The 19441-nt window shown below is 33.2% G+C and overlaps 3 protein-coding genes across 3 annotated transcripts in view; 1 reads left to right on the forward strand and 2 right to left on the reverse strand.

The window, feature by feature from the left end:
- The window catches only part of LOC133205902 (platelet-activating factor acetylhydrolase-like), a 32336-nt gene extending 23165 nt beyond the window's left edge, over nucleotides 1–9171 (reverse strand). The window contains exons 1-7 of the mRNA XM_061341830.1: nucleotides 8580–9171; nucleotides 7862–7982; nucleotides 7515–7680; nucleotides 7026–7215; nucleotides 6657–6770; nucleotides 5868–5959; nucleotides 4626–4799 (exon numbers count right to left, since the gene is read on the reverse strand). Of these exons, the coding sequence (XP_061197814.1) occupies nucleotides 4626–4799; nucleotides 5868–5959; nucleotides 6657–6770; nucleotides 7026–7215; nucleotides 7515–7680; nucleotides 7862–7982; nucleotides 8580–8828 (1106 nt within the window). The 5' untranslated portion in view covers nucleotides 8829–9171. The remainder of the gene's footprint in view (nucleotides 1–4625; nucleotides 4800–5867; nucleotides 5960–6656; nucleotides 6771–7025; nucleotides 7216–7514; nucleotides 7681–7861; nucleotides 7983–8579) is intronic.
- Nucleotides 9172–10720: 1549 nt separating this feature from the next.
- On the forward strand, nucleotides 10721–16768 carry LOC133206000 (uncharacterized). Its single transcript, XM_061341940.1, has 8 exons — nucleotides 10721–10983; nucleotides 11220–11388; nucleotides 12929–13094; nucleotides 13518–13709; nucleotides 14048–14180; nucleotides 15372–15568; nucleotides 16079–16201; nucleotides 16387–16768. Exons 1-8 carry the CDS (start codon nucleotides 10824–10826, stop codon nucleotides 16561–16563), a joined length of 1317 nt encoding a protein of 438 aa, XP_061197924.1. The 5' UTR covers nucleotides 10721–10823; the 3' UTR covers nucleotides 16564–16768.
- Nucleotides 16769–17469: 701 nt separating this feature from the next.
- On the reverse strand, nucleotides 17470–19250 carry LOC133206088 (ovomucoid-like). The gene is made up of 3 exons (XM_061342052.1): nucleotides 19176–19250; nucleotides 17696–17816; nucleotides 17470–17568 (listed from the first exon to the last, which is right to left on the reverse strand). Exons 1-3 carry the CDS (start codon nucleotides 19213–19215, stop codon nucleotides 17496–17498), a joined length of 234 nt encoding a protein of 77 aa, XP_061198036.1. The 5' UTR covers nucleotides 19216–19250; the 3' UTR covers nucleotides 17470–17495.
- Between the last annotated feature and the right edge of the window lie 191 nt (nucleotides 19251–19441).

The raw sequence follows: 19441 nt of genomic DNA on the forward strand, positions 1-19441 counted from the left end.
ATTAAGCTATGTGTGTAGATTCTAAAAATATACTTGATAAAAAATTCTCATTACTTTTGATGGCAGGATCCAACCTCCTTAAATCCGTAAAAAGTAAAAAATGGTTTTACTTTACTTTGTATTACGCCAGGCAGTCTAATATCATAGAAAGGAAAACCATCTACTGTAAATGTAAAATAGACGTGGGGATAATTTACGGTAAATACGCGATAAGTAAGATTATGGTTTTATAACTAAATTGAGAGTATAAGCAAGTTAATTTCTCCATGGCAACTGCATAAGATAAACAGTATCTTTTTCATTATATGTAAAAAAAAAAAAAAATGCTTAAATTTCATGACAACAAGCAATTTTTCTTCGGGTCCCTTTTATTATTTAATTTCAACTTCTTTTTGAAATTATGATTATATCTTCTAATATTTCTTTTCAAAATGAAACACTTAATAGGTTTATAAATAAATGAAACATAAAAAAAAAAAATCAATAAATACAGGCCCGTAAGAAGCAATTTCAGTTTGGGGGAGGGGGGACAGCCATGCATTTTCTTTGGGGGGCACTAACAACCAAAAATTCCTTGACAAGCTTTAAAAAAAAAAAAAGAAAAAAAAAGGTCATCAGGCGTTTTTATTGAGGGGGCACAAGCATATAGTAGCCATGTTTTCTTTAGTATTCTATATTTCGGCAAAATTATTGGGGGCACCCCCCTCCCCCCCCCCCCGTTCCTACGGCCATGAAATAAAGTTTTACATGATTGTTAAGTAATAAAGACAATGCAATAAATTCTGCAAAGTAATTCAAATAGTTGAGGTAATTCTTACTTATGTGTAGACTGATTTACTAGTACTTTCATAATTATAAATATATTCTCCCATAAATTGAGAATAAATTCATGATAAAGGAAATAATTTGCCTTGATCATGTTGAACATGCAATACATTTTTGAGTCATTTAATTAAGTTGTTAAAGACAAAATTCTCATTTGCCCAATTAAATTTGAGATACATGTACTAATTAAGTGACCTGTAAAGGTACTTGTAGATCTCTAATAAAATCTGGGAAATTAAATCAGCAGTGCTGTAGATCGAAACTCTTTAACGGTGGTGATGTTAACTGAGTCTACTATTATAGAAAAAATATTGCAAGAATTATACAGTATATCTTTTGTTACTCAATCATGGAAGGTGTAATACATATAACTATTAACTGATATGCTCATCTCTAATATAACCTGTTAATTAATCCTCCATTCATGCCAAAAGGTACAGTGTAATAGATTGATTAGAATATCATTGGTGTATAATAATATTATTACTTTCTACTACATGTAATGTGTCTGCTAGTGTGATGTCACAGATTTAACTTGAGGCGCAAATAATGGGTAAGCAAGGAGGCTGATGCAGACCTAATATAACACTTGAATTTTGGCTTGATTTTTATTTCCAGTTATAGGATTATTTTTGTCATTAAACAGAAAGTTAGACTGTAAGTATGGGTACAAAAATGCGCATTGTCAAAAATGCTTTTTTTTTGGCATTTGCAACAAAATGAAATTAATAGATAACATTTATCATCAACTTCCCCCCCCCCCTTTTCAACCAAATTTCTATCCTTAAAAAAATGATGTGTAGCCTACAGCCTTTTTACATATATGGAATATACACCACAAAATATTTCCACACATCCTGCACCCAAACCCCACTTCTAACCCGATTAAAAATATTAATCTGGTCCCTTTGAATTTTTTAGCAGTTTGTAGCCCTTAATTCCTCTTTATTTTTTAAAGATATTTCAAAATTGTTACTATATTGGGCTTGTCCAAATCAACTTTATGTTTTATGTACAAGAAATCTAAGAGGGATGCTGTCAGATACATAAATTTGTATGTACATATATGCATGCATGTATTCGCTGCCATAGACATCAGAGATGTGGTATCGTGGTTGCCGGGGGTGGGGTGGGGGGCTCCTCCCCTCCCCCAATTAATCTTTTACTATTAAAATTGATCAGGAAAGGCTGGTTGGATTAGGCTGTGAAAAAAGTTTGAACCTAGAAACACCTTTCTCCCATTTCCAACCCAACCTACCCCACGTATAATAGGAAATTAGAGTTAGTATTTCGGGTAAATTATCGAATATTTATCTCCGCAAGAACGATACCACCAGCCTAATATTAAGTATATATTTATGAATAAGCACAGATTACAATTATTTTGTTCAAGTAATCAATTGTTAGGAACCAGTAAGTTGTAAGAACTTGTTTCCGATCCATTTGCTTATGTCAATAAAATATGTTCAAAACAAACAAACGATCTGTTGAAACCACGCTGTTGGTAAACTACAATTCGAATTTCCTCCATGCTAATAAGTATACGCAAGTCTTTATCAATGAATAAATACCAGACGTTAACCGCAAGATATTGGGTGCATAATATATAGTCAATGTATCATGAATAAGTATATTTAAAAAATCATAATTTGTTATTACTTACCAAAATTTTGTCTGACTCCTATTTCTCCGAAGGTCGTAAAGGATACCGAGGATTTCCGAAAATTTTCGGAAGGCATTGCGCACGAAAACCTTGAAGTTGATGAACACGAAACTCTAAAGCTCATTTTCTCGTAAAAAGTTTTATTCTATTTAGCAAATTGTACATACCCAAAATTAGTGGGAGAACAATATCTAAAACTAAATACTAGGAGAAATAAGACATATATAGCAGATCTTACTTAATTTTGCAAGTTTTAGCTGGTCTACATAATGACGATATATAATAATACCAATATATACGTTGCTTGAAATTTAAATTTAAAAATTTCGATAATCATAAATTTTTGGCATATTTTTGGTATTTAAGGGACAAAAATATACTAAACTTAAATTAACTATTGTCAATTTAATATTAAAAAGTCATTAATTTTCTGTTCAGAGAGGGTCAAAATGTTAAGGCGACCGGTTTTGGTCTACTTATTCTACGAGGCTACTTAATGCCAATATATAAATATGAGCGGTCTCCTAAATGGCACAACCATATATATATATATATATATATATATATATATATATATATGTATGTATATATATATATGTATATATATATATATATATATATATATATATATATATATATATATATATATATATATATATATAAACCGTAGATGGAGATTCTTGTTCAATTACGAACGCTTTAGCCTTTTAAAAGAACTTGACGCCAGCGTTTTTTTTTTTAATAAGAGCCCTCGTGTCCATATAGAAAGTTTCGCTCATTACACTCATTCTTGACCCTATATTATATTGTGAATAGTTCATTGTTGATTTCTTTTGTCTTGGGATGAATTGAGATATATGAAATATATATTACTGTTTATGAAATGTGTTAAATAAATGCTAATAATTTTTCGAGATTTATAATCGATAAACGAGAGACACCTTTATTTACTCGCTCGACAACGTGGACTTTGTACTCTCTTAAGGTATAATTCTGCGGTTTTTCGGTACACACAATTCCCATTCATAATGACATATTTGGTTTGCGGTTTATCGTTTATACTCCTACTAGAGGTCTTCAACACCTACACATGCATTAGATTATGAACAGGTAAAAAAAATATATCAAAAAGTGATGACTTAGAACTCAAATGTTTACCATCTCATCATTTTGACGATGAAAGGACGATCCATTTTCACATAGTACTAGGGGTTCTTTTCTTTTGTTTAATTTCTTAAGTTTGTATTTATTAAGGAGGCTGATAGATGAAAAATATATATGTTGTTTTTCGAGCAAAACATACGTCTTTGAATGGTTGCCAGATTAATGCAGTTAAACTGTTTTGTCATTTGCAACGATTCTTTTTATATACTTACACGAAGTTATGAAAGAGGCTCTAAACAATGTGAACTGAAGATTTCTAATTCCATGGAACTTATTTGCTGCAGTTAGATGATCTACACTTAAATGTATAATAGAATAAACTAAATTTTATTGTATAGGACACAATTTGTAATCGATTTAAGTATTTTGAACGTTTGTAAGACCAAGATAATTTTATACTTTATCAGACATTATTTAAATTTATTGTATAATTTTATACATTTGTATATATTTTCCCCGTTATGCAAGTAACGGTGATTTCTGTTCTTTTTTAATATATAATTTTATTCGCAAAAAGTTAATGGGATTTGGGCAGCAGGCATAGCCTATTTTATCACTCTCCCTCCTTTCTGTTCATTCATATTCAGTCGTTTTTATGACATTTTCACGGGGGAAAAGGCTGGTAATACTACGACGATAATAGTCATCTAACAAACATCCATTTTAATCTGCATCTTTCATTGTATTGTCATTACACATAATGATAAAACAAACTTACGCGTATAACAAAACCGCAACAAAATTGTTATACAATGTACAACCACGCACAAGTTTGTTTTTCTTGTCTAGTATTTCTTGAGTTCTTGAAACGCCTTTATTTTGATAGGTCAAAAACAACTTTTTCACCACCGTATATTCTAAATAGTGTGCATATTTAATTTTATTAATTTTATCTCGATTCACCATTTTGCTTACGATGATAACAAGACAATGATGATTATATGAATTAATTAAAAAGTTAATGAAGACCTACTTAATGGTGATCATGCTGCGTCTTTCTGTGTCATCCGTCATCAGTCTCATCATTTGTTCTACATTAGTTTTCCACTGAAAGGATTCCATGTTTAGCATCAGGACGGGTTGGTTGATGTTTCCATAGATTTCCTCATCCAGTGGATGCATCCAACCATCCAAAACCACGCCCACTCTGTGAAATATCATCCACTTAAATTACTTAATGCCAAGATGAGCTGAACTACTAGAAAGTTGTACGATTTCACATAAAAGTGGACTATTGTCTTTTAGAAGCTGAATAATTTCATTGCTAAGATTGTGGGCCATATATGTAAAATGTTTTTTTTAATCTATACATAAAAAGAAAAGGTGTGATAAGCTTTTAGAATTTTTATCCAATTCATACGTGTTAATTAAATATAGATTTAATGTTTTAATATACGAGACAGAAACGAGGGCTTAGAGTTTCTATTTTGTTCACTTGAACAGTTAAAAATGATGTCTCCACATTCAATTATTAATACAACAATGCCTTGGTTGCCGGTTTGTTTCGATCAATAACAGTTTGTCACCAACATAGTCTAGAATTGAAATCAAAGCTTCAAAGTCGAACTTATTTTTTATCACTATAATTACTTATCATCTGAAATATTGATGGCTGCAATCACCAAGATCACAGCTATAGTGTGTATACTGCGACAGAGACGGCGACATAAAAAGCTGTGTCGTGGAAACGTAACAACAAACAGTGTCTATTATTAAAAACTGGAAAGTAGAAATTTTAATCCCGTTGAATGACGTAAAGGGTTTTAGAATGATTATACTTTAATGCAAATAGTACGAGGTTCAAATAGTTAGATATTAATGGAATTTAAATACACTGTATTCAAAAAAAAAAAAAAATCGGTCAAAGCTTATATAATTTTTAAAGACTTTCATAGCCAAATCTGGGACAGGGTTTAAGCAATTTACTTAAATACCACTTATAGATCTAATGTCGTCTTTTAGAGGTGTTTCTATTTTCTGCAGTGAAAATAAAGGTTGGACGGTATATTATCATAGTACCACAAACATATGATTTTGTAATCGAACGCTTATTCTACTTTTTTTTTAATTTCTCATAAAAAACACATTGTAAATGTGTGCTAAAACAATAATTTATGAAAAAAAAAATAAATGGAAAATCCCTGGGATCTGGGTTTAGGGGAGATGGTCCGGTCAACAAGATCCTGTGGGTGGAAAAATCATCAAAATTACTCACCGAAATCGTTTGTCTTTGGACAAGGTACATAGTGTAGTAGCACCTCCGAAAGAATGGCCCATTACAACCACTCTGGATAAATCTAGTCGATTCTGTAATGTACATCACTGATGTTTTATCTATATTGTTTCTCTCTCTCTCTCTCTCTCTCATACAATTAGTATAACTTGGATTTGCCTCAAAATGATATGTTATAGATTTGCAATGAGTATTAAATTATGTATCTACAAAAACATTCATGGTTTATCTTCCATTCTAAAGTTTTAATTCCTTTAGTACATTGCACTAAATATATATTAAATTCTTCTTTAAAATTCTCTACTCTGCATGGTGAATCTTCAAACTGTTCATTCAACGGGGTTTTTTTTAAATAAGTTTCTGTAAAATTTGAAAGAGCAGGTGAAAACATTTGCCACATGCAACGTATTCATTTTATTGGCTTTTTACAAATCTTTCATATAAAACTCTGGTACAAGTTTTATATTTTCTATATATAACACTTGTTTATTAAAAATTGTCTACATGCATGAATGCACTGACTTAATATGCATTATTCAGCCAAAAGAGATTTCTTACAGGCTATTCCATGTACTTTATTTGTATATTTTTTTTAAACTCCTACTTTTTTTGATTGCCGATGAGTAAGCAATTCACACAACGCCCGTTTACTTTTATTTTTCTCATGTACACTTGAACTACACAATTATCCCGCTCTTTAGTGTAACTAGTTAGCCCATGTAAACCATTATCTTTCCGTTTTACTCTTGTCGTTTCACAATTCGTACTCACCATAAATTGCTTGGTATTGAAGTGAGTTCTCATGGAATTATGTAGTTCTTTGCCATTATGTAGTAAGACTAAATTGTCTAACGCCTGAATTACCTCATCTGCACGATGATGAACCTACAATAGTTATACAGTGATTTATTTGCATGTGCTTAGTGAAAAAAACTAACAAACAAAACAAACAATTTGCATTTGACAAGAATTTGCTGACAACAGGAATTCGTCTCACTTACCAAGCAATGAATTATACAATTTAACAAATTACACGAAATTATTATGATATAATTCAGTTCAATAACTGAACAATATCTATTCTATCTGACATATAATGCTTTGATTGAGTTAGTATAACGGTGCAGTGGGTTTAGTTACCTGTTTGTTTCTATACGTGAAGTCGTCCCAGGGTTCGAACCACTCGAATGGTTTCCATTCCTCCGAGTACAGATGGGTTCGGTGAATGGTGTGGCGACTGTGAGGTCGGGAGTTCGATTCCGCGGTTGTAGTTACATGGTGCCTATTGATTTCCTCTGATAAGTGATACGTCATGGAAGCTGATCCATCTCTGTGAAATCAGATCATTGATTAGTCATAGAAATTATATTGAAATATTTTTTAAAATTTCTTTACGATTCAAAGTTTTTTTTTGGGGGGGGGGGGGGTTGCATGTGGGGGGGGGGGTGTTCAAGATTAAATTAATAATTAGGTAATATAAAGTTTAGATTTTACTTAGCTCAAGAAAAAGCTGTCAGATTTACTTTTTTATTGTCAATACTAATAAGTCAGTCATTTTATTGAAAACTTAACGTAATAACATTTGCATGAACATTATTTTGTATATATGTGGTAAATAATGTGATATACCTGTGCTCTATGGACGCTACAATAAACCCTTGGGAGGCCAGCTCACAACACATTGTCGTGTTCGTCGTCCGGTTTCCGCCTAATCCATGCGAAAATATGACCACTGGGAATTTTGTGTTGGAGGGACATAGGGGACCCTGCCAAAGGGCGGGAACATACACATCCCCTGTAGAGAAATTTTGATATGTTTTACGAGATCACAATAATTAAATCAATATACAATAAATATATATACTTAATGAGTGAAACATTTAATTAGAACCTTAAAATAAGAGAATATGCATGTTAATGTAAAAAGTCTTGAAGTTTTAAAATTTTGCATAATTTTGGTAATTCTCTAAATATACCTCCCATCCAATTAAACAATTTGCCAAAAACTTTTATTCTGGGGTTTTTCGTAACAATGTCTGCGTATCCTTCGCCATATTGTTTCCTTGGTAACCACAGTGGCCACTGTTTGTCTCTTTTCTGTAAAACATATGAGATTAACCATATAAGATTTTAAGTATCATCGAACGAATGCAACAGTTATTTTTCAAAAAAATGGATTAATTAGGGCAACCTGTATCAGCGACTTTAAAATATGTGGGATATAAGAATGACCCAAATGCAACCTTTCACAGATTTTTGGGAGGGGTAAAATTTTTCTTTGATTTGAAAAATTCGAAAAATGATTGAGGGGGCGGGATCCTGGTCCCAAGAATTCTACGGCCCCGTTCAGGAATGATAATTAAAAGATATATTCTGAAGATACGTAGATATTTAAAATATTGAATGTACATGAATTAGTTTTCCCTCTATCATAATCCGATAAGCTGATTGAAAGTCATGTTTTTGTTTAGCTATCAAAATGACTTGGTTTTGAACTGGGACTGACTGGAAATATCCTGAATTCTACCTCCGCTTATAAATAGTAATAAGTGGCTTAGAATTTAATTAGATAACTTTGAATGTTTGCAAATAGAATAAACAAATGTGCATCTCCACTGGAAAAAAAATCAGAAATGTATTTTAGAGATCCCGATGATAAGCTGAAATAAATGAATCACGTTTTTCATCACTTACATAAATATCAGTTTTCTCCACGGGATAAAATAGTCTAAAGAATGTTCCTTTATCCGTGGGCCCCCCACACATCATGTCCCAACATCCTACACTGTATTCACCCGACCCCACGGGCGTGTGCCGGCGAATCTTCCTGTTCTCCTCTGAATTCTTCTCATCTAAAAGTTTCCGAAATACTTTCAGCTTCAGACTAGGGGTCCTGCTGAGAGAACCCGTCACGCTGTCACATAATTTCATTTGTAGATCCATCCTTATAGTTCGACGACTGAATACCGGGTTCTAGTTCTTTAAAATCAAAACACTGCACCATGTGCCATAATATGAAATTCTTCTGCAAATCTTTAAAATCCAAAGTGCGTAATTATTAATCCATGTCGTTTTTGGTTAATGAAATCCCGTGCTAACTTGGCAGAGGTTGAAATACTCAATGTGAACGAGAAAATTCGCCGACACAGTTGATTGTTTATGTATACTTATTTATATTTTCTATCGGTCGCCACGGCAATAGGTCGGTGTGCAAGTGTAGCGATTTTTAAATCTTTCTTACGATTCACCAACACAGCAATTTAAATCAATCCATTTAGTCACAAACTACAAACGAATATAAACGAAGAACAGCTGAGAAATGTTACGCAACAGTCGTGTAAACTCACGCGCAATGTCTCAACCGCTTAATAATGCGTAACAAGAATGTTGTACATCTACCTGAGTGCTAAGTATTTTACCTGCGATTGATTACCAAGGACACACCTGATGAGAATCAATCACTGATCACTCGGTCCTTACAAACATGTAATACTGGTTATTTTGCGTTTTTATTAATGTTTGAGGGATAAAATTTTAAGAATTCATGGTTCATATGTCAATCGTCTAATTGACAATATCATTTTTTTTCTCAAAAGTTAGTCATAATGATGAACCTTATGTTAATTAAAACAAGAGAAATATGACCATAATGCTCATATTATTTTGTTCTCAGATGACTTACGTTGAGATTGAAGTATAGCACCCATATGGATGGCGAAAAAGGACACCCGTTTCCAATTAGCCACCACAGTCCTTTAGTATTGATTTTAGTAATGTAGTAATTCGATGCATTGCTTTGCGGTTCTCTATGTTCATTAGTTGCTACATGTACATTTTCTTGAAAAAAAAAATCAAACCGAATGACTTCTGTGAAATTTTCTGGAGAAAACTGAGGCGATGTACAATGACTGACCAGACATAAAAATGTTTTCATGGGATTAACTGCATGAGCATTTCATAAAAAAATTATATTCAAGATTTAATCTGAAACAATGAAGGAAAAAACCAATAATTTTTAATAATGTTGCCGTATGTGCATGTGTCGAGGAAGAAATCCAGTGAGGGTCAAGACTAAATACAAGTATACACCTACTTGAAAATACTACCTGTAACATAAATCCAAGAGAGGAAACTCTATCAAATTTTTGTCGTGCAACCGAACCAAAGTGCTCTCCCACATACCGGTATCTGCCTGTCGGTTAACGAACCTGCCTGATCACAATATTCCAGAATTCTTTTCTTTTCTTTCTTTTAATGGAATCCATTTTCAGAAAAAATGAAGTATAATATTATTATCTCTTTTTCCAGTTTTCATAATACTTAAACAAAAATCCTCTAGATTTATTTGAATAAAAAGACAGCATAATTCTCGCGTCTCTATTTTTATTAGATTTCTTTGTCCATCACAACACCTATAGCATTTATATAAATATAAAAAAAATCATAATATCTATTGAGTAAGTTTGCTCACACTGGAATAACAAGAGTGTAAGTTGATAAAATCCCCTGTGACAATATAGTCTTGTATTTATATTTAAACGGATGCATCCCATGTATTTCGTATCGAGGAGATGTGCAAAAGTATCATATTCCGCAAAATGGAAACAAGGTGAATTCAGTTTTTTATCTTTACATTGGATTTTGCAAAAAAGGCGAACATTTTCATTTTGTAAACAGAAGTTGATAGTTTGCTTAGTTTAAATCGATTAAGCCTACAATTTATCACTTAAAAACGCCATATCCCGAGAGCCCGGATCAACATATGTCGCGAGGAACAACCAAATCAGTTCGATAAGCAACAAAAGGTGTGCTATAGACATCAATACAACCCAGGTATGACGTGGCGAGAACGTCTTCTACACACGTGCAATTTTAACAAGAAAGTGCATTTTTCTTGCACATATATTCGGGTTTCTTGCCATTCCTTCGGGATAGACGATGACTCCTTTACATGTCACCATACTAATTTTATCAGCAGTTCTACACTACTGTTTCTCGAAAGTTGGTTTTCCTAAGGATCAGAAGATGGATGTCTTATTTCCGCCCTACATCGTCCCTTCCGGTCAAGGAATTCCTGATGGTCACCTCCGTCCTTTAGGTAGGCTTTCAACTCTTTAAAATTTTATATTCATTAAAACTATTCTTTTTTATAAATAAGCTAAAAGGTAAGTCATGTTTTCTTTTCTTTCACATACAAGTATCAAGATGAAAGTGGATGCTTCAGTATTTTTTTCCGGAATACCAGGTTTATCATTTAATGGGACTAGTTTCAATAGTTTAACAACAAGTCATTTATAGTCAAATCATTCTATCTCATATGCTTTACGTACATAGGCTGGCAGAAAAGATCCAGTGGTAGGATTATGGAGACACCGGAAATGCCGAGTGCGCATTCTCTATATGTAAAGTACATCAAGAACAACAAACCTGTCCTTATACACGACGGCCTTCAGGATGTCAAGGTCATGAAAAACTGGGAGATCGATGTCTACCTTAAGCAACAGTAAGTTATGGGCTACAAGAAAATAGTAAGAAATTTCTTATGCATCGTCCCTTGGTACCTTTAATTGTTTTTCATCTATGTTATATGAAATTATAACTGCATGGTTTGTTATATGTTTATTGTGTACGATGCCCACATATTGAATTGGCAATAAATTATTTGTATAATATTGTTTGAAATTAACCATCTTTTAAATTATTTTCGTTCATTTAAGCATAAAAATGCAAAGATCACCAAATGCAAAATTTTCACGGACATTTACAGAACTTCATCATTTGTTGATGATAAACTTTCGTTAGTAATGGAATTCATTGAAAGACGGTGTACAGAGTTGAAGTATTCTATAGTCTTCGGATAGTGCACTTCCTCTCTTAATTGTGATTTGTAGAAAATACATGATGTGAAAATTTGCGGTTAGGGAGATGGCCGAGTAGTTACAATTACTAATTTTCGTACGACTTACAATTCTTCAAGATTTCCAATCGTAAAAAAGTTGACAAAACGAACAGAAGAAAATTGCATGAAATGAAACTAACAATACAAGAAAACATTGATGTAACCATCAATTGTGGCCTGGGAAATAAATAAAGTAAACAATGGAAATTGAGTCTTTATCATCAAACCGCTTCGATATGTGTGAAAAAGGCATGCGTCTAAATGATGGAGACGATAGTCGAGAATATTTTGAAAACTTATAGTCGGATGAAAATCGAACAAAAACGATACCCTTTTAAACTTTATCAATTCCTCAAGTAAATGTTGGCTGCATAAAATATAATTTGAAACCAGACACATGCATCACCTATTTTCAAAAATATCTTTCACTTTAAGAATATAAAACACGAACTGTGTAAAGTACATTTTTACGTTTTTATGCGATAAGTAAAATTCGATGTTCTAAAAAAAGGGACCTGTCGTTTTTTCGACGGTAAATGATAAGCAACTTTATATATTGAATATGAAAAACATATATATTTTTACAGATTCACTTTATGGAAGTAAATATATTGTGTATCTCGTAATTTATAAAGGGAAAGAACATTCTGATTAACAATCTTTTTAATGTTTAGAAAACCTTTAATTCTGAATAACTTCTCCCACCTCAATCCCCACATACCATCACTTAAACTTATATGTATAGAGCAGCCCGGTCCTCCGGGCTGCAATAATTTTTTATAGCAACTATTAAAGGTGTATCTATTTTTCATGGTTAACAGAAATGTTCTTTTTTTTTTTTGGATGTAATCATTAAAATTGGGTTGATTTTTTTTTTTTGTTTTTCACTGTCTTTCATATGGTAGGGCTAATGTCTTTAAAAAAACTGTTGAAGAAATAAATAGCCAAGTCATCAAACTACTCAAGAGTAATATGGTCTGATAGGTGTAGCTACATGTAGGTCATTTTACTGTTTAAGGTTGCTGCTAAAGACGGCAAAGCTTTTTGGAAATAGCTATACTTGTTTTGTCTCATTACCTTGAATATATCATTGTATACATGACTGTACTTAATTTACTTAAGTAATTACTACATTGGATTTAAGTTTTGGAGATTTGAATGTAACGGTGACAGTGAAGAGACAAGCAGTTCAACAGCATGTGCAGCACGAGCAGCATGTGATGAAGTTAAAGAAGTTTCTAATGGACTACATGTATGAGGAATGGTACCTCGTTACTTCGGTGCCTAAAAAAATGATGGCCGAACTTCCGGTATGCATAACTCAAGCCATGTTCTTGTCATTTTTTCCCAACTATATTGTAAAAACATTGACTTTTTTATATCCGTGGAGAGCTAGGGTATTTATGAGCATTGCCTGATTTTCAATCCATTCAGATAGTAAGAATAGATATTGTATAAAGCATGAGAAAAGTAATAGACGATTTCCAAAATGCCATAGGATGCAAGATTCGTTGATATCGTCCTGCATATATCCATTTGTAAATGATAGTTTATCTTTTACATAATGATAATATTTTTTTATGATTTTGGCGTGTACAGTGTACTTATTTTATAGGCACCTAATAAATTATGCATTTGCCTATAATTATATATTGTATGTTGCAACGATATAACTGCTTTGCTTTTACATGTTCACGTTTTGTTTTGGTTTTTTTTTTTTTTTTGATGCTCAGTTGCCAAGTTGTTTGAAATGTGGTACCTTCTACGAGCGGCTCTATGAAGCACGTTTATGGATGAGTAGCGGTGGCACATCGTCTCGGCTCCACAGTCATGAAGACCACGACCTTCATTGCGTGTTGTTCGGCAGGAAGGATTTCATTATCATCGATGAAAAATACAAATGGAACTTTCATTATGAAGAAAATGTAAACATTCTTTCATGATTACACATTATAATTTTTAACAATTATTTTTCGTAAGATAGTTTATGTAATCAAATACGTTAAGAATTATCTTGATTCTTGTCCCCAAAGTTCATGTATATAGTTTTCCCTTCGATAAATATGCCTGGATCTTCTTAAACTTTTTCATTTGTGTAAATTGAATAATTTCACAAGCTGCAGTTTTCAAAAACCGAATTAATTTTACATTTAATTTAATTTAAATAATGTTCAATTTAGAAGTTTTAGAAGGAAAGAGATTGACTTTTATTGCTCTGAAGTAATTGTCAAAGCATTAATTGCAAGTCATTGATTAATTCTAGTATAAAAATTCTGGCTCTGGTCACTCTCCTATTGATGTAGACAAAGTAAACATGTTTAAGTTTACTGACGTCTCCAGGACTCCCTGGAACCACGCCACACTATTGTCAGGGGATTGCATCCTTATTCCAGCAGGTACCCGTGTATATATGTGCTAGCATTCAGTGCAAAATAAGTCCTAGATTATATATATACAATAAATGTAACTTAATATGGTCTTGATAGAACAAATGCAAACACATTATATAGAGATTTTGAAAATTAAACAAGTTCAAATGTTTATCTTAGATAGTACTATTGAGAGTAAACTGAATATTTTTCAAATTCAAATGAATGAATCTCGAAATTAGTATGATCTAAATTCAGTATGTGTTAAAGAGGAAACCGAGAGTCATTATACAGTTAAAATATATATTTGAGGGAGTTAGCAAGATTCCATTTCCCAAAGGCCAGGACTATTTTCCTGGGCAAAGCCGAGGGAAATAGTCCTGGTCGAGGGGAACTGGAATCTTGCTAACTCTCGCAATGATATACTTTTAACTGTTTTATTATACCGATACAAACGTAAAATTTAGAGGATTCAGATAGCGTGATTTCATAGCAGGGATTGAGCTAATCCCTGAACTAACGCACTGGGAATAGTCCATTCACATATCATACCAATGTAAAAGTAAAATCTAGTGGATTACTGATAACCGGGAATTAGCTTTTGATGCAGGGATTAGCTCACTTGACTGACGCACGGGGATTAGTCCATTCATAACGATTTCTAGGGAATTAATATACAGTTAAAGTATATCATTGAGGGAGTTAGCAAGATTCCAGTTCCCCAAGGCCAGGACTATTTCCCGAGGCGAAGCCGAGGGAGATAGTCCTGGTCGAGGGGAGCTGGAATCTTGCTAACTCCCGCAATGATATACTTTTAACTGTTTTATTATACCGATACAAACGTAAATTTTAGAGGATTCAGATAGCGTGATTTCAAAGCAGGGATTAGCTCACTGAACTAACACACGGGTGTTAGTCCATTCACGTATACCAACGTAAAAGTAAAACCTAGAGGATTACGGATAACCGGGAATTAGCTTTCGAAGCAGGGATTAGCTCACTTGACTAACACACGGGGATTAGTCCACTCATAACGATTTCTAGGGTATTAGTCACATCTAAGTATCTAATGTTATATAGGGAAAAATCAGTAGAGGTATAATAATCACATCTAACGATCTAATGTTATATAGGGAAAAATCAGTAGAGGTATAATAATTTAATTTATATATTCCACACTCTTTATCGGTATTGTAAAATATGACTGTTTGATTATAGGATATTTACACCAGGTCCGCTCCTATGGTCGCAGTCTTTCCTTTTCCATCCTGTTCTCTCCCTCCATGGAGTACGATTCTTCCGACTGTAAGAAAGTCCTCTCAGCTAATGATGAAGTTAAAGATGAAAACGACTCGACAAAGAGAGTTTCCCTGGCGGACGCCAGTTACATGTGGATAGACAAAAATGGCAGTAGGGTATATGTATACATTTTATATCATAAAAATATCTATAGCTTTGTTAAATCTAGTGAGAAAATCCACGTCAATCCAATTAAAATGAAATCCTTTGGCCCTTTCATCGCTACAGAGTCCGATTTGAGTTCATCAAATTGATTCATCCAACCAATTAGCGCATCGGTTTCTAAACCGTCGGTGTGACTCTCAGGACCAAACAGGTATAGACTGAGGAAACGCAGTTGGTATACTTAATGTTGATTCGATTTCAGTTTAATTTAAAGGAGTCCGCAACATGCTGAATAGATGATTCGAGACGAAAACAAACTGCCTGCGTAAGGCTGATTATCATTCGCTAATCTATCATGTCATTGGCTTTTAAATTTATATGGAGGGCCAATTTGAGATGAAACCAAACATCCTAGTGCCTATAGCGAATTAAGTGAGCGCATCAAAAGATCTAATCTTATATACCCTGTTTAAATAAGATGTTGTGGTTGTATATTAATACTTTTCTTTCTTAATTTGTAGGTGCTGAATCCAGAGAGAATGGAACCGGATGAATTGAAATCTACGCTGCTCCGTTTATTAAGAACTAAGGATCATTTTTACATTGAACAATTTGAACATTTTTACAATGACACAATGAAAAGGGTAATCATGGTTATTTCTTATTGTATGAGCTTCGAGTTAGTCAAACGGTTTTTTTTAAATAATAATAATAATATGATAATATTTGTAATATCATTTTGTGATTATAGATTCCAATTGTGAATGTTAATTTGGTGCTTTTGTAAGTAATACTTCTACTATACATCGTTTTGTTTTTTTATTTGCAGTTTGAAGAAAAGCCAAAAGCCATGGACGTTTTTGCTTTGCTTACTTCCGGTTTAGGCCGTGATTATCTGAACAGAAATGACATCATCTATCTTAGTGCTGATAAAGTGACATCACTTTCATATGTTCTCAAAGAAGGACAACTTCCGGTGACAATTGAAAAACGAGTAGAACTTTAGTGACTCGTACAAAAGTTTCAAATACCATTGCTTCTCATCCTGAAATTATGAAAAAAGCAATTTAACTCACCTTCTGCATACGTCATATGATTCCAGTGACATATTTTGGAAGGTCGGGAAACCATTTAGAGGAATTTCATGTTTTTCATGTGCATGTCACATTTGGCATTTTTTTTTTAAAAAAGACAATAACTAAAGCTTTCGGTTTAGTTTTTATCTTATACATCGTCGCAAACCACGGCCAAAATGTACGACCCTCTCCCACTCTGGAGAGAGCTATATGTGGACTCCGGACCGTGGCTTGAGACGATGTATCTTATATTGACAAGAGGTTTGGGAATTTTAATCTAGATATTTAATTTTCAAAATTGCTATACTTTTCATTTTGAAAGTATCTTGGAATTCTTTTTTTTTTAAAGCTACAAACAAACTTTTCCTAAACGACTTTTCGGCAATAAATATATATTATTATATCACTGATACTAATGCAACACCCTCCACTGTCAACTCTAATTGCCTTTCTGAACACTATCCCCCCACCTTTAAAATTTTAATGAAATCTGCTGATCCATTCAGGATGTCTTAAAGACAACTAAGTATCCAAACTGACAGAAAATTATCATCAAATTTTCTATGAGAAGGGAAAGATAAATTGTACATTCCATACACTGTACAACTTCCTACAAGTAACATTTGATTCAGTGTGAAAGGATGCTTCGATGTAAGGCTTTGACTTTCTAAAAACAGTAAAAAAAAAATAAAAATAAAAATAAACCGTCTTCGGAAAAATTAATTTTAACACTTGATCACATTTAGGATACTGGCATCTAATGGAATGGAATTAAAGCAATTTAACGTCGGTAGAATGAAGAGAGATATAATTTGTAAAATGTATATTTATTAAGGGATAAGGCTCATTCTGTGGACAATTATTAACAGGGTCCACTATGCACAGCATGTAGGTTGTGTCCATGCCCATGGCACTCTGCTTTTGCAAACTCACAGCTGAAAAAAGTATACTAGATTAGGGGATACTTCAAAACTCTCAGTACTTTGGCTATAAACTAATATGTATACTGTAAGTTGCTAAAGATCTAATTCCGCACTTGCGATCGTTTTATTTTCACATTACCTGTTATGATAGGTCACTCCATCTGAGCCACACACCACTTCCTCTTCAAATGTAGAACAGTCTTGTTGGAGGACATGATGACATAGTTCTGTCCCCTGGGGTGGCTTCTCACCCTGGATGACTGTAATCATTAAGTATAATGCGTTATACAATGTAGTTGATTCTTGTTTTCCAATGTACGGCTTTGCAAATTTTGATTTAAAAAAAATCCCTTAGATTCCTTCAAAATTCTTCTCTTCCTACAAGTTTGTCAAGATTTCTATCAAGTATAGAACAAAAGAAGAGCTTCTTTTCATCTATATTAAATCTCGATGTTCAAACAGTGTTGCAATTGGCAATAAAAATATATAAGAATGATCCATAACATCTTTCAAATGCTACGCCTACATGTACAGTTTTGTCCTGATGTCAATGAAATATTTTATATACAAGTTCCATACATTCACATATACAATATTTTCGTATCTGCAGGTTTTTATTTTTGAAAAACAAGGTTGCTTTGTGTACTAAATATATACTATTACGTTAGGATTCATGTTAAGTCTAATTTGGGAATAAGCACGGTGTCGCCAGGTGGCGCAGTGGTCTCTAGATCTAGAGTCGAGGAGTAAGGAGTAGATCCTTACGTCATGGGTTCGAATCCACTGTGGGGCGTTGAGACCAATCCATCGGATGAGATCGTATAAACGAGGTTCAATTTCGCAGTAGGTGCTGGTATGAAAAAGATTTCTCACTGTTCAGTGGCCACAAGTGCCAATTGCAGGTTTAAATTGTATTCTTCCCTCGGCGTCCCAATGTGAGTGAAAAAATTCCCATAAGGACGTAAATCAAACAAAGCACGGTGACCGTCATTCTTCAATGAAATGTTATTCAGATAAGAATAACATGCATTAAACTTGTTGCCCATTTCTTTCAGGCTTAAAAATGCTAAACTCGAAAGGAAAAAAAAATCAAGTAGATAAACAACTTTTACTCGAAGGTAGAAATTATGACGTCATACCAGTAGAGCTATGTCTTCAGAGATTTCTGGTTTAGAGGATAGAGAATATAACTATTGTGCTGTAGTTCTCTTAGTAAGTGACCTTATGATTTTGTCCAGTCGTGATGAACCTCATATGTCCAGAGGCGCAATGTTGATAAATAGTCAAAACATTACATATTGAAGATGTTAAATATTGAAACATTACATATTGAAGATGTTACACATTGAAACATTACATATTGAAGATTTTATCTTTTGCATAGTGGCGCAAATTCTAGATTTTGCTACTAAACTCGACCATTGATAGTGTCATCTTTAAAAATGGTAAATTATAAACGAGATCATAATGTTGTGAAATATACAAATAGTAAATGTTGTTCATAGCCAACAAACTTGGTTATCTCTTAAAGTAATATTTATTTTATACTAGGGAATTATAAATTCTATTTCTAATATCGCTTTGTTTTTTAATTATTTTCGGACTGTAAATATACATACCCACGACAAGAACCAAGAGAAGAACGACAGCCTTGATCATCTTTGTTTCAGAAATGTGTTCAAAGCATACTGTCTTATCAGTTGTGATAATTCTAAGGTCATTTGGAGTCACGGAATCCTGTACGTCCCGAAGGTTTTTGTTAAAGAACCTCGTGTTTGCGTGGCATTTATGTTACATAACAACAGATTTGAATTCTTTAATGGACTATATTTAACCAAAGATAAAAACAACATACGTTAAAATGATTTTCAAAAATGTTCCCGTG

The sequence above is a fragment of the Saccostrea echinata genome, unplaced genomic scaffold, assembly GCF_033153115.1.
Source record: "Saccostrea echinata isolate AGI-Se365-2 ecotype Australia unplaced genomic scaffold, CSIRO_AGI_Sech_v1 ptg000001l, whole genome shotgun sequence".
NCBI classification, from domain to species: Eukaryota; Metazoa; Mollusca; class Bivalvia; order Ostreida; family Ostreidae; genus Saccostrea; species Saccostrea echinata.

What these genes read in the sequence shown, in the direction of transcription:
- LOC133206000 (XM_061341940.1), top strand. Translation starts at nt 10,824, where the DNA reads ATGACTCCTTTACATGTCACCATACTAATTTTATCAGCAGTTCTACAC. An exon ending in AAATGATGGCCGAACTTCCG is followed by an intron (nt 13,095 to 13,517) that starts GTATGCATAACT and finishes TTTGATGCTCAG; the next exon opens with TTGCCAAGTTGTTTGAAATG. An exon ending in TTGCATCCTTATTCCAGCAG is followed by an intron (nt 14,181 to 15,371) that starts GTACCCGTGTAT and finishes GTTTGATTATAG; the next exon opens with GATATTTACACCAGGTCCGC.
- LOC133206088 (XM_061342052.1), bottom strand. Translation starts at nt 19,215, where the DNA reads ATGATCAAGGCTGTCGTTCTTCTCTTGGTTCTTGTCGTGG. An exon ending in TCTCTTGGTTCTTGTCGTGG is followed by an intron (nt 17,817 to 19,175) that starts GTATGTATATTT and finishes TAATGATTACAG; the next exon opens with TCATCCAGGGTGAGAAGCCA. An exon ending in GGAGTGACCTATCATAACAG is followed by an intron (nt 17,569 to 17,695) that starts GTAATGTGAAAA and finishes TACTTTTTTCAG; the next exon opens with CTGTGAGTTTGCAAAAGCAG.